The sequence below is a fragment of the Astatotilapia calliptera genome, chromosome 12, assembly GCF_900246225.1.
Source record: "Astatotilapia calliptera chromosome 12, fAstCal1.2, whole genome shotgun sequence".
Classification (NCBI taxonomy): domain Eukaryota; kingdom Metazoa; phylum Chordata; class Actinopteri; order Cichliformes; family Cichlidae; genus Astatotilapia; species Astatotilapia calliptera.
The window spans coordinates 32,398,612-32,413,559 of NC_039313.1; the positions used below are offsets into that span (position 1 = coordinate 32,398,612).

At 37.4% G+C, this 14,948-nt stretch overlaps 1 protein-coding gene and 1 pseudogene across 3 annotated transcripts; both read left to right on the forward strand.

Annotated features, from left to right (window-relative positions):
- The first annotated feature begins 146 nt into the window (after positions 1-146).
- On the forward strand, positions 147-2,721 carry LOC113032979 (UDP-glucuronosyltransferase 2B31 pseudogene; annotated as a pseudogene).
- Positions 2,722-7,293: 4,572 nt separating this feature from the next.
- Positions 7,294-11,459, forward strand: LOC113034286 (uncharacterized). 3 transcript variants are annotated; one of them, XM_026188715.1, is made up of 9 exons: positions 7,294-7,808; positions 8,193-8,270; positions 8,385-8,509; positions 8,785-9,141; positions 9,230-9,449; positions 9,772-9,995; positions 10,169-10,316; positions 10,422-10,531; positions 10,764-11,459. In XM_026188715.1, exons 2-9 carry the CDS (start codon positions 8,258-8,260, stop codon positions 10,950-10,952), a joined length of 1,386 nt encoding a protein of 461 aa, XP_026044500.1. In that variant the 5' UTR covers positions 7,294-7,808; positions 8,193-8,257; the 3' UTR covers positions 10,953-11,459. The 3 variants fall into 3 exon arrangements, with proteins under 3 accessions (XP_026044500.1, XP_026044498.1, XP_026044499.1); XM_026188713.1 differs by lacking the exon at positions 8,193-8,270; XM_026188714.1 differs by lacking the exon at positions 7,294-7,808 and having other exon boundaries at positions 7,817-8,270.
- The last annotated feature ends 3,489 nt before the right edge of the window (positions 11,460-14,948 follow it).

Below are 14,948 nucleotides of genomic sequence, written 5' to 3' on the forward strand. Positions count from 1 at the left end.
GTTGACTCTAGAATTCAAATAAAGTACAAAAAGGTTTAGCTGATTGTAACGTTTGAAATTAACTCTAATCAAGAGGACAAGTTTCACGTTTTTTGTTGGAATCATTGTTTAGTCATACAGAAATTATTTCCTGTTTTGCTGTTTCTTTGTGACTATGGTGTTAAAAAGGTATGAAAATTTAGCGGCAAAGTCACTAACTTATCAATAATGAGATCAACAGTAGGAGATACTCACTGCTGTGAGTAAGAGGCTCATGACTTTAAGATAATAATCTACATCTATAACTTAACCTTTAAATCTGAGTTTTTATCTTAAAAGCCAAAACCAAAGGAGACCTGGCAAATACGTCTGACCTCCAAGTTTATATATTGGCCAGTCCATATTTTCCCAACTTAAACTTTATCTCAGGTATATCTGTCATTAGTTATTAGGGTGATACAAGCTCTTGAACTCAAACCATTTGCTTAAGAAATAATCTAACATCTTGACATTTTTGTCAGAATCTCTTTCAGAGATGTGCCATTCAAACTTCCTGGCACTTGCAGTGCTGCTATGCTCTACATTGTTGGTAAATGGAGGGAAAGTCTTGGTGTTCCCTGTGGATGAAAGTCACTGGATCAACATGAATATCATCATCGCAGAGCTTCACTCCAGAGGTCATGAAGTCACAGTGGTGCGGCCAAACGACACCTGGTACATCAAGTCAGAGTCCCCTCACTACAAGACCATCACTATAAATTCCTCGGCCGGATTTGATGAAGAGCGTTTTGGGGGATTTGTTATGAAAACACTAATCATGCGTCGACAAGGTGCTTCTCTTTGGACACGTTTATCAATGGAATATGATTTAGTGAAAGAGTTTTATGAAATGAATAAGAAGGTGCTTGAGATGGTGGAACGCATGTTTGAGGATACCAACCTGATGCAGAGCCTCCGTGATGCCAAATATGATTTGGTTCTGACTGATCCTACGATTGGTACAGGTGTTCTTATGGCTCATCGTTTGGGTCTTCCACTTGTCTTTAATGTCCAATGGACTATTCAGGGTGAAGGCCATCTAGCAATTGCACCTTCCCCACTCTCTTACATCCCCATACCAGGGTCAGAGCTGACTGACAAGATGACTTTCATTCAGCGTGTCCAGAATATGCTCTACTTTTTCTTCACATGTTTTCAAATTTGGTACATCACAGAACCAAACTACAAACCATTTGTCCATCGTCATTTTGGCAGTGATGTACATTACATGGAGCTGTTTCAGTCAGCAGACATCTGGTTGATGAGAAACGATTTCACCTTTGAGTTCCCTCGACCCTCAATGCCAAACGTTGTCTACATGTCAGGATTTCAGTGCAAACCCTCCAAGCCCCTGTCTAAAGAGCTAGAGGACTTTGTGCAGAGCTCAGGTGAACATGGTGTCATTGTGATGACACTGGGGACGCTGGTAGAAGAACTTCCAGAGGACATCGCTGAAGGCATTGCTGCTGCTTTTGCAGAACTTCCTCAGAAGGTGATTTGGAGGCACAAAGGCAAAAGACCATCCACTTTGGGTAATAACACGCGAATCTTGGACTGGTTACCCCAAAATGACCTCCTGGGTCACCTCAAAACCAGAGTGTTTGTGGCCCATGGAGGCACCAATGGGATACAGGAGGCCATTTACCACGGTGTGCCCCTGGTTGGCCTGCCACTTATGTTTGACCAGGCTGATAACTTCTTCAGGATGAAAGCAAGAGGTGTGGCCAAAGTCCTTGATATTGCAACAGTGAACAAAGAAAACTTCTTGGAGGCGCTAAAGGAGGTACTCTACCAACCATCCTACAGGGAGAAGATGAAGGAGCTGTCCAGCATCCAAAGAGATCAGCCTATGAAACTGCTGGACCGAGCCATGTTCTGGATCGAGTTTGTCATGCGGCACAAAGGAGCGGCGCACTTAAGAACGGAGTCTTACAAGATGTCCAGCATCCAGTACTACTCGATCGATGTGGCAGCCTTTCTGCTGGCAGTTATTCTGCTAGTATTTACCATTTTTATATCAGCAGTCAGGTTTCTATTGCGTAAGTTATTTTACAGAAACAAAGTCAAAAAGGAATGATGATTGTGTTACAAACTGTGTATGCTTGCCATCTGTTGTCTATTCAGGAGAAGAACAGAGATAAATTTGTACTGGTAGTGTAACAACCTTGAGTGTGTGCAGCTCAGTGCAACAATACAAACCTCACATTTTCTAATGACCTCAGTCTACTCATATTTTAGATGTCTTTTTGTTTATTTGCATTTGGATCTTGAAACTTTGAAACGGAAATACATTGCAGGAAAGTTTGGTGACAAAGTAGAAAATAAGTAAAGGAATGAGTTGTGGGTTTAAATTAATATGATTTTGAATATTTTGCTGTTCTAAACACTTTAAGAATCACCACATTTCCTAAAATTGTCTAACAGTTAAACAGGAAGACAATTAAATGTTTCTCATGCCTGTATGGTGATGATGTTTAATGCGTTATTAAGAGCACATAAGAAGAGTTTGGCCTCGTGCAGTGCTCAACTATAGAATATATTTTATTACATGTATTGCTGCAGAAATTTCACAAGACTTTTTTGGAGATATTTTTCAAATTTATTAAAAAAAAAAAAACTTCTGTAACCTGACCAACATATTCACAGTAATATAGAAACAGTGTGCAAGTAACTGAAGTTCACTGTGCAGGGCTCTAGAGTGCGACCAATATTTTTCAGTGGTGCGACTAAAAAAAAATATTTGGTTGCACCTGTGCGACCAACTGTTCGGGTAGCAAAAAAAAAATAAAAAATCTGCAACCTTCCCTGTGGTCAACAACAGACACACATTTTGCCCCTATCGTGGACTTAACCAATCAGAGATAGTCAGGGGCGGGACCTCTCTGATTGGCCGTGGTCCAGTTGAAAGTGCAGGTGGAAGTGGGAGGTGAGGAGCTTGAATAAAGCGATATCAATTCATTAAATCCTGAATCGACTTTTAAATATAACTGTGTTTTGCCAGAAACGCCAGATTCTCAGATTAAAGCTCACAAAACCATTTCAACAACAACCAAACAGCAAATGAGAGCAGGTACACGGATTCCACACAAAGACGTAAACACAGAACGGACCGACGCATCAGAATCAACTTTGTCTTTCTCGGCTTTCTCACCCGACGGCCCGTAGACGGACACGCTGTCGGAGCTTAGCGATCCTGATGCGTCCGGTACGCGCTGTGATTACGTCTTTTTGCGCTGATTCTGAGCTGCAGGTTTTGTCTCTCTCCAACCAAAATTCACCGAGCCAGCAGCAAAAGAAGCAGCAAACTACGCTTCACATTTGATCAATGTCGTCATGAATTTTGCTGTTTTGCTTCCACGACTATTAAAATCACACTTCATGCACAGTTAGCTCTCTCTCTATCTCTCTCTGTACTTCAAGAACAGTTTCCCGTCTCCAATCTCTGTTTTCTGTGTTATTCATTCGCTTATTACCCACCAGTCTACCGTTGTTTACAGCGCTGTGGCTGCTGTCTTTTTCTTTTTCACTTAAATGACCTCGGGCAAGAAAGCCTGTTTTTTCTGTTGGTCAGTACTGAAGAAATTTAAACTTTATATGCAGAACATTGTAGAATATTTTTAAGGTTATCTGCTATAAAAAGCCAGACCAGGGAAAATCTCCTTCATGTTTTTCTGTGTTTTATTCTCAGTTACTTTCACACAAAGGCATCTGCTGTGATGTTCACAATTCTGAAGAAGTCAGTACTGATAAATGATCAGAATTATAATATTTCTGACTGTCTGAGGCTAAGTTGAATCGAATTGGGACTTTGAAAACCGGAATCGAATGGATTATAGAAATCAGTGATGATACCCAGCCCTAGTGAGCAGCCTAGGCACGACAGAAGTGGATGTAGCTGTAATAGGAAAAGAACTATTGCTAACTTTTCTGTTAAGTTAAGGCCTGATCCTTCTGAAATTCATAGCCAGTGCTCTGACACGGTGTCATCAATCTTTGAATGCTGAAAAAGCACAGTGTATCCAGAAAAACACATTATATTATAGAAATTATTATAAAATTTGTGTACGCCTAACTTTTGTGCCGGTACGCCCATGGCAAAAAGTTAGTCTAGAGCCCTGCTGTGTACTGTATATTTTTCCCACTTTATTTTAAATGTTGCTGGAATAGAAAATAAAGTAAGTTGAAATCTGATACAACCATTTTGGTGCACTGTATTACATATTACCATAGAACACTATTGATCACTTTGTTGATTTAAAAAAAAAATATATAGCAATGTCTCCATTGTTACATTTATTTTTAACTTAACTACATTTAACTACAGAGCCCCACAAGAGACATTGGAGGAAAAAAAAAAAAAAGATGAACTTTAGTGAAACCTCGCAAAATAGGCTGCAATCATTCGCAGGTCGCATTTGAAGGCTGAGTCGGTGTATCCTTCGTGGCTACTTAGTTTTAATATTACTCTTTCTGGGTGACAAAATAAACTTTTAAGATATTTACAGGCATGAATGTAGCTGTGTAAACTTCAAATATCTGCACTTTTTATCAAGACATCAATTATTTGCAAAAGTGCACCGACGTTTTCGGAGACATCTGTTACCCACCAGCTCAAAGTTGACCGGGAGGTCGAGGCCCACTAGAGCTGGGGGGAACACCGCACTCGCAAAAGTTTTGCGAGATCTCGCAGAAGTTCATCTTCTTGTTTTTTTTTTTTCTGCAATGTCCCTTGCGGGGCTCCGTATTTAAGTACTTGAATCATATATTCAGGATTTAGGAAAGTTTTTCATCTGACACCGATTTATCGTGTGAGTTTTCTTTAGAAGTCAAGTTTTTTTGTCAGATTTGAGAAGTACACTTTTTTGTTTTCTTTTTTTAAAACATGAAATATTTGAAAAGTTCTTATTGTTTTTACTTTTAAACTTTGAGGTCTAAGTCGACATCGGCATTGACCCCAACCCTAACATTAACCCTATGCAAACAGAATATGAGTAAAGTGATATATTGGACTGTACTACTTTACTGGAAGAACGCAAAGGCTCACGAATTTGCTCAAATTGGTCTCATCCTGAAGAACACAAATATTTGGTCACTTTCAAATAAAAAATAAAGACGCTTATTGGTTTTTCCTAAAATTATTAAATTTGACCTGAATCAATACAAGTTTTTAGTTACTGAAACTAAAGAAGACTTCAGGGAACACTAAATTGGTTAACAATTTAAAGCTGTTCTGCAGCAATGGAGGTTGATCAAGCCTTGAAAGCTGGTGCTACTAATTCCTACAGGTGTCCCAATTTTTTGGATCACTTACACCCCCCTCTGTCTGCATAAAAGCAGTGTGGGAACACACTGTGTTACCAGACCCAAATGAGCATCAGTTGAACAGTATTGTACAGCAGAAAGCAGTGTGCACTGCAAAAAACGATTTTCAAGAAAGTAAAAAAAACCTTGTTTATGGACATTTTTTCTTATTTTTTGCCTAAAAAGAAAATATATTCTTAACAAGCAAGTTTTGGACAAGAAAATAAAGCTTATTCTAGGAAAATATGTCTAACTTTTCCTTAAAAGGATATTTTAGCTCATCTTGAGCTTTATTTACCAGTTACAAGGCATGACAATGGTTTGGTTGAATTTCCAGAATAAAAATAAGATTATTTTTCTCATTTCAAGAGTAAGGGCACTTAAACAGCTGCTCAGTTTAAGAAATGTATTTATTGACACTAAAGTTTAATAATTGCTGTCAAGTTTGACACAATATGCAGTATATGAACAAAGGCAGGAACTAAAAGCACATGGTAAACATGAAAATACAGGCCCATTTGAAAAACAGAAACAGCACAACTCATTCACTTTAGGCCATGTCAAACAGAATAATAGATCAGCATCAGTATATCTATACTATGGCAATACTAAAATCGCATTCAACTGTCAGAATTTATAGAAAAACAACAACTTCATTTTAAAAATTGTCACAAAACTGTCCAAAACAATAACCTGAAAATACAGTTCATGCATGTAAAGCAGTGTACCTTTTATAAAACATATGTTGAGCTCACGTGTAGTCCAATTACATCACCCAGGTAATATTTCATGACCGCACATGTCATATCTTTGTGTGTGAAACTGTAATATGAAATGAAATCTCATTGTTGGCTGGCTTTCCACCACTGAATCGGTCCTGTATGCCCACATGTTACTCAGATTTCTGTTCACTGCTGATGAGGGTTCCCTCCTAGAACTGCAATTGAGATTAGTTGATTAATTGACTAGTTGAGGATAAGGAAATTAAATACAAGGTACACTGATAATTTCTAAAAAAATTTAATGTCAGAAATATACTGCATTTTATAATTTACTCTAAAATATGCATGTTTTCAAGCTGAGTTTAATAAATGGATATTCATTTAATGCTCATTGCTATTTGGCAGCTTAACTGTAGTTTAAAAGCCTTGAAAAATCCTCAAAAACCTAAACTGGGAAAGCTAAACTAAAGAACACAGGAAACATGGAAAATGTTGCAAAAACCTTACAACCTTGAACAAGGAACATAAGACATGAAAACATCAGGGAGGGAACACAGATGATAACACAGGAGAGAATACAGATGATCCGACAAAGAACACACTAAATATACACACACAAAAGGAAACGAGGAATTGGCAGACAGGCACGAAACACAGCTGACACTAATCAGATGAGAAGAGACCAGGAGGAAGCAAAACAGAATACACCGATGCAAGGCAGGGACTATCAAAGTAAAACAGGAATAAACATGAATATCGAACCACGGACAATACACTGAAGACAAGGGAGGTACAGAGAACACCTAAATACTGGAAATAATTAACAAATAACTAGGAAACTAACTGACACAATGAATATTAATAAACACAAACAACCAAGGAGACTGCGGACCATGACAATCGGTTTATTTAAAACAAAAGTTTAAAAAAATACAAAATGTTGTTTTCTCTAGTAGAAGAAATTAAACACTATCAGAATATTCTTTATAAATAGATAGCATTGTTGTGGATTATAAGGAATAAGCATTAACATATCTACTGTTAAGCTGTAAAAACAAGTAGACATCTAACATGAATATTTTATATGATTATTTTCAAAGATATTAAAGTATATAGTCAGTCTCACCTTACAGATTTTTGTGTCCTAATCGATCCACTGCATCGTCCATTGGCAAGGTGGTCGGAGTGTATTCGAAGAATGTGATACCAAAATTAGCTGTAAACACGATATTCTTTGACACATCCATCTATGCCACAAACTTCACGGAAATCTGGACTATGGCTATGTGCAGAATTAATATGACTCAGTAGGGATTTGAGGGTCAGACCCACAAAAACGATGTAGATAACACAGCGCCAAATCATTTTGTTTTACTGGTCTGTGAACTACTTTTCCCATAAAGTCAAGATAACCAGGATTATTCCATTATGGGGTAGGAATGGCTATCCTAATTCAGTGCCTTAAAACAGCTGTAGTAAGTAACAGTACCCACACATCAGTATTTACAGAACATAATCTAACTAAATAGTCAAATATTTAAATATATATCATTTTATAGGTATAAAAGAGCGAACTAAACCATTTCCGTACACAACCCCATACTCCTGAGTTGGTACAGCCCACCTTCCCGCCTCTAGCTCCGTGCCTAAACGGTTGGATTGCAGGATCAGAGGTCTGGGTGTAGATGCGATACAGTTGGTACAGTGTGAAGAAATTAAGGCACGCTATGGAAAAACTGGACGAAATAACAATTGCCAACCTGAAAGGTATGTGACTGTTTTGTTTTTTCTATGTTTTGTGTTTTGGTATGTTGCATGTTAAGTCGCTAGCATGGCAGGCTATACCCGGTTGTTAGCTTAGCTTAGCTGTGCGGTTAGCTTAGTTGCATTAGCATTTTTAAATATGCTAGTGCAGAGAGTTATGAAAGAATTCATGTCCAGTTATTAGTTTCAGTGTCTGTGAATTTATTCAACAAGTGTGCAAAGTGCCATAAGTTAATGCCAGTTTTACAGAAATTGTGGGAGTTTCAAATTTCCATTAGTGAAGTTATTTCATTATATACTTTAGCCCAGGAAGCAAAAAAAAAAAAAATACATTTATATGTATACATGCATTTAATTGATGTATCACAAATATATTACTTTTACCAGTCAATAGGAGGAAGGTAATTTAGAACCTGTGGAGCAGTGAGGAGGGAGTATAATGGAATAGAGTCATGGTTTTAAATGGTAAATATTAAATTATGTTTCCTATGTATCCTGTCTGTTACCCAAGCAAAGCTGTCAGCTGGCTTGCACCTGAGGATAATGCAATGTAGTGATAATTGGAAACTCCTATTGCAGAAGCAAATGTTGGAGAAGACCTGCTCTCATCACTTTCACGAGATGACATCAAAGATCTGTTTCCTGGTCCTGAACATTTCCTCAGGCGTCGGGCTCTATGGCTTGCAGTGCACAAATGTGAAGAAGTAAGTTCTGTCCTATCGCTGTGTGACAAAACTGAGAACACACCAGCTTGTTTTATGCAGTTTCAAGTAATTCCACCAATACTCACTTAACAGATAGACAGTAGAATCTTCTTTAGTTTTGATTTAAATCAAGTGGCCTACACATTTATTAAATATACATATTTTTTATTGTTCAACATTTTACTGATATTATGTTGTACTTTCTTTCATATTTAGAGACCTAAAGTTCTTGTGCAATTTTATGTGAAATTAGCCCTATGTACACTGTATTTTAGAACAAGACTGCTGCTGAAAAAACGCTAACAACTACTGGAGATGGTGACTTCTCCAGAGAGGAACCCAGCACTTCTAAGTTTGTGACTATGTCCAACCCAGAGTACATAGTCTTCACAGACAGTGAACTTGAGCAAGCTCGACATTCCTACTTTGAAAAGAAGCAACTGGGGACAGAGTGTGCTGAACCTTTGTCAAAGGAACTCTTTTGTCGACTCGTAAGAAACACCATGACAAACATGATTTCGATAGCAAGAGCAGCTGAGGACTCCAGATACCCCAGCAAACATGAGGTTGATGCCATGGCAAAGCGATTAATGGAGTACTACCCAATGCTTAAAGAAACGTGTGGTGAGTGGGTAAGTAGCATTTGCTCAATACCACTCTGTGTTAATCATGAGTGATGTATCTTATCATCTTTTAATTTTTATCGTTTGTACCTGTTAGGAGCATGTTGCTAAAAAGCTAATGAAGAGACTCTCCAATGTCAAAAGTCCAAGGAAGGGCAAAAAACCTCCTGCGAAGAAGCCAAGAAAGGATGGGAATGAAAGTGTTGCAAAAAGTGACAGCAGTGGGGAGTCCAGTGCATCAACTATTATTCTAGATAAATCACCAGTTAGATCGATGGGCACCCCAGTGCACCACCAGGATGGCAGTGATGAAGAATGTAAGTATAATATAATACACCCTCTTATTACACCCTGAGTGTAAATGTGGTTTGGACGAAACTTTTTGTTTTTTTGTTAAAAATTCTGCTAACAATGGAACACAACTACTTCACTGTTTATCTTGGAATCTTTGTGTTCCATTTAATAGTGACAACTTGACAGGATGAATGAACAATTTTAAGATAGGTGGTTAGTTAATTTGTTGATCTAATTTACAGATATATTTTGGTATTTTTGTTTTATTGCTTTGCACCAATAACAGATATATAAAGCCTTACTGTGGCAATAAATGATTTACACACCTCTGCTCTGTGTGTTTAGCTGGTTCAGCTGACTTCTTTGACAGCCAAAAAACCCAGGCAAAACACTACAAGACACTTCAAGAAATATACAAGACCAAAAAACCGAACGAAGCTGCTGTTACCCAACTGCTGAACCTGGAGTTTGAGTCTAGAAGACAATTCATTAACTCTGATGCTATAAAGGAGCAGGACAGAGCAGTGAAGATACTAGAGGCATATCCTTGTTTCAGAGAACTGGATCATGTAAGCAGCACTTATTTCTTTTAGCCATCCTGTTATTACTTTGGGGACATTTTGATATGATTTTCAAATTTCTTAAATACTGGCCCTCATGTTTAAATTGTTATCACTTATTGTCAAGACCAGATACAGAGCTAGACAGATCTATCAGTTGGGTTTCTGTCTGTATTTTTCAGGTCCTTGATGAGCTGCGGAGAATTATTCAACCATCCAACTTGAAATACATTTCTGAGATGAAGGATAGATGGGAAATCTTCTACTCGAAGGTGCAGTTTTATGGTGTCATGAAGAAAGTTATGAAGCCGCCAAAAACTTTGGATGGAGGTAATGCTACAGTATCTTGATTTGTCTACATTTATGCTTTGCAGATTACATTATTTGCAATGCTTAATGGTGTTGCCCTGTCTTATTTTTCTTTTTTCAAACCAGTGGAACATGCAGCAGCTGTGTTCAGAGCCCTTCCCATGCTTTTCCCTTCCAGCACAGTACCACCTAAGAAGCTGGGCATCTGTAGTGAGGCTTTTTTCCATGTCCTAAAGGTAAGGCTGCAATATTCTATGTGTATATATTGTTGAATTTTGCAGTTACTCACGTTTTCATTTTATATATTTTACTGTGGAGTCAGTCAAATATTCTTAAAGTTCAGATCCCCATAACATGTTGATGTTAATAAAACCTACAAAAAAAGTTGATCTATTTTAAACTGTAATGCAACTCAAAAATTGTGTTTCTTACAGTCTTGTTCTAATCCTCTTTTTTTCTGTCATGTAGACTTCAGAAGACCCTGAAGGCTACCTGCGTCAGCGACCCCTGGCTTGTCCAGTTCTGCTTGTCTCTGAAGGCAACTGCATGATAGCTGTTGGAACCACACCGGTGAGCACTTTTGAACGGAAGGATCTTAATGAGGGACTGCTCTATCTGATGGCATATTACTATGCCCTCCACCTCACATATCCATAGTGCATTTCCACGCTGCTGTCTGTCTTGCAAACTGAAATACTCAAAGACTCCATCCATGACCGAGATTCAACCCCCTCTTACAAGAAGGCGCTTGGTGAGTGGAAGTCATTCATTGAGTGAGTCTCTCAGATGACAGACTCCATCTGCCTTGTTTATCAGACTCAGTGTTAGTCAGTGAGGTTGTTTTTTTTTTCTTTAGAAAAGTTGTTCAAATGTAAAACACATGTTTGTTTGTGTGGTCGTTAAACTTGTTCTTCTAAAATGTTATGTAATATAGGATTTGAAATAGTGATTGTTTTAAGCTTCAGCAAAATTTATTTTTGATACCAGCTATGAGTGTGTTATACTGTTATTATTCATGTTAAGAGTATCTTGAATATGCACTTCTTATATTGGCCATGTTACACAGTACCCTGCTGAAATGTATAATTTTAGACATGATTCTCCTGGAACAGACCTCAGTGAGTTACTGACCCATTGCTGTGTCAATAAAAGCGCAAAAACTAAGAGTGCTTTTGCTGTCTTAATTTAAGATGAATTCCCTTATTTTTAGTAGCTTTTTGAAGAGATGGTGTCTTATTCTCAGGAATTTTTGCTGATTATTGTTCTCAGAGTCGAAACATAATTCTTATAGTTAGCTCAATCAAGAAAGAAACAATTCAGTTTTAAGAAAATTTGTCCTATAGTAAGGTGTTTTTTTATGTGAAAAATCTAAATTAAGGTGTAGAATCTTAAAGTAAGCAAATAATCCTTGAAAACAGCTTGTTCAAGAAAGCATAATACTCATTTTAGGTACAGATTTTCTAAATATCAAAGTGTCTTTTACTTATAATAAGTCACATTTTCTTCAAATAAGCATACATTTTAGACAATTTTGTCTAGTTAAAAGGCATATGACAGTTAGATTAATTTGCTAGTTTTAAGAATTCTAGTCAAGCAACTTTTGCTTACCCCATTGGCAGATTTTTTTGCTCAAAACAAGAAAATTTTGTCAGATTTAAGAACATTTGGCTTGTTTCAAGTATAGCTGTTTTTGCAGTGTGTTGCTACAAAAATGGCGAGAAAAAGACAATTAACAGTGGAAGAGAGCCAGACCATCATAACAATTAAAAATTTAGGTCTGTCCTACAGAGAAATTGCAAAGAAAGTCAAGGTGTCAGTGAGTACAGTTTCCTTCAACATCAAGAGGCACTCAGAAACTGGGCAAACTCTGACAGGAAGAGGTCTGGAAGACCCAAAGCCACAACTGAATCAGAGGACAAGTTTCTGTGAGTTAACAGCTTGAATGATAAGCGGCTCACAGGACAACGGCTTCAAGCACAGCTTAATGGTCGTAGTAAGCAAGTCTCAGTTTCAACTACGAAAAGAAGACTTTGAGCTGCAGGTTTGACAGGATGAATTGCAGCAAGAAAGCCTTTGCTAAGGTGTAGGGATGGGTATCGTTTAGGTTTTATCCGATACCGGTGCCAAACCAGTACTTTTGAAATGGTGCCAGTGCTTAAACGGAGCTCGAACTGGTGCTTAAAGAATGGAGAACACAAACTTTGTCCAAAAACCTCTCATATTTAGCTGTTTTTTTCTAAAAAGATAACAATGTTAGCCTTTTCTGCGGCTATAGGGCATATATGGCATCACTCTGGGCTGGAAGCAGTGCTTAAACAATGGAAAAACACAAACTTTGTCCAAAAACCTCTCATGTTTAACAGAGTTGTTGCTAACAAGTCACAAACTTTCTTGTTTTTAGTCGAAACATCAAACCTGAACCCGAGACTTACAGTTAATTCACAGATATTCCATATGGCGTTTAGGTAACAGTGAAACAGAAGCAGAAGGTAGACTAATAAGTGTGGAAAGGCCACATACATAATGTAGCCTTCAATTTTACTAGATAAATAGAATCTTGCATACTGGAACATGGGTGAAAATAGGAAACATGGTGTAAAGTAATAGGTTATATAATTTATATTCATAAACCTAAATGGGATGGCTCTAAACCTCATTTTTTATCACTTTGATGTTTATTTATTTATTTACTTATTTACCTGGTATGATTCCATACTTTCTAGGAACTTTAAACAACAGGATATTAAAAAAAAAAAAAACGTTGTTGTTGTAGCTCCAAATGAAACAGAGACAAACCATCTGGGTTAAAATATCATACTTAAAAATGCAATTCAAGTAATTTCTTAAACATGTTTAATATCCATTTTATGTAATTATGCATGTAGATTTTTGAAAAATTCAAATAAAATGTGTTTGTGTTTGTGAAAGGTCTTCTATTAGCAAGTCAAAACAAAAAACAAAAAAACCCCAGAGCTATAAATCCAAGTTGTGTCCTGCATACAGCAGAGGGAGCTATTAATGTGAAAATGATCTTTGATGGAGTCATGTGTTATAACATTCTGGGTCCTTGCAAAATAAAATAACTTAATTTGTTTGTTTAGGGTTTTTTTCCCCTCACTTTTTGTCATGGACAGCACACTTCAGATATGCACCTCAGTGAGATGTCTGTTTTTGTAGTTTTATTAACAGTGACCTAAGCTTCATGCATATGATTAAACCTTTTTTTTTTTCAAACTAAAATACAATATTTTGCAATGTTACATTTTAAAACATCTTGAATAATGGTAATTGGGTGTATACCTTCAGTTCTACAGGTTTATGGTTTTGAGGTTTGGGGAACAGACTAAGGAATGTTGGTGCTGCTTCAGCACAGGATGTGCTTTGAGCGTTTTAGTGTTTTGACTTCCTGTCTTTGGTTTATCACTCTAGGGACTCTTTTCACCTAACCAGTGTTCCACTGTATCATTTTTAATGAGAGTTTTCTTGCTGTTCTTTGTAGTTGGGTTGTTTTCCTTTATACTCTGATCATTTTCTCTAGTTTCTTGACTCAGACTTTTTGACTGATTGTCTTCATTGCTTCCAGCTGTCTCCTGTTTCCCATCCCTGTTCAGCTCACAGTGTAAAAAATAGACCTGTCATTCTCTTGTGATGCGTTATCTCTACACGTTTCTGTTCCGTCTTCTGCAGCTCTTTTAATTTATTCTGTTGATCCCCTTGCTTAAGTTTTTAGATTTAGAATCTTCACTTAAAACTTGACCTTTTTGTTCAGTGTTCTCTACCTGGGTTTATATATATGGGTTTTGGCACAGACACATTTTTAATGATGCATTTCCATGATTTGTTTGTATATTTTTTGTACTCATGTACATGTTACCCTAAAAGAAAAATCATGAATTTTTAATTCAATTCAATTCAATTTTATTTATACAGCGCCAAATCACAACAACAGTCGCCTCAAGGCACTTTATATTGGAAGGTAGTCCCTACAATACATACAGAGAAAACCCCCAACAATCATATGACCCCCTATGAGCAAGCACTTTAGCGACAGTGGGAAGGAAAAACTCCCTTTTAACAGGAAGAAACCTCCGGCAGAACCAGGCTCAGGGAGGGGCGGGGTCATCTGCAGTGACCGATTGAGGTGAGGGGAGGAAGACAGGACAAAAGGCATGCTTGGGAAGAGAGCCAGAAATTAATAACAAGTTTACAAGTAAACAGGTATTTTAGAGATATTGAGCAAATGGTAGTAAGTAGTCCTACATATTCCAAGGTTCCTCACAGTGTTACTGGAGGCCAAGGTAATGCCATCCAGAGTAAGATATCATATTTCTCATCATATTAGACTTTAGGTCCTATTACAATAGCCTCAGTTTTATCTGAATTTAGAATCGCAAAGTTACAGGTCATCCAGGTCTTTATGTCTTTTCCTGCAGTTTAACTAATGAGTGTCAAAAATCTGAAGTGGTTTTGTTAATTTCATTTTCCTGATTGTAACTGAGTTTAGAAGCAGGTGATTCACTTTGAAATGTAAATTCACCACAGTAGAAGAATACAGGAAGAGTTTGGCATGTTCAAGTTCATCACTCCACAGAAATATGCCACACACAGACTGACATTGGGGAGTGATCGGTAACCCCCTCAAGCCTGTAGGTA

What these genes read in the sequence shown, in the direction of transcription:
- LOC113034286 (XM_026188713.1), top strand. Translation starts at nt 7,727, where the DNA reads ATGCGATACAGTTGGTACAGTGTGAAGAAATTAAGGCACGCTATGGAA. An exon ending in AACAATTGCCAACCTGAAAG is followed by an intron (nt 7,809 to 8,384) that starts GTATGTGACTGT and finishes CTCCTATTGCAG; the next exon opens with AAGCAAATGTTGGAGAAGAC. An exon ending in GGATGGCAGTGATGAAGAAT is followed by an intron (nt 9,450 to 9,771) that starts GTAAGTATAATA and finishes CTGTGTGTTTAG; the next exon opens with CTGGTTCAGCTGACTTCTTT.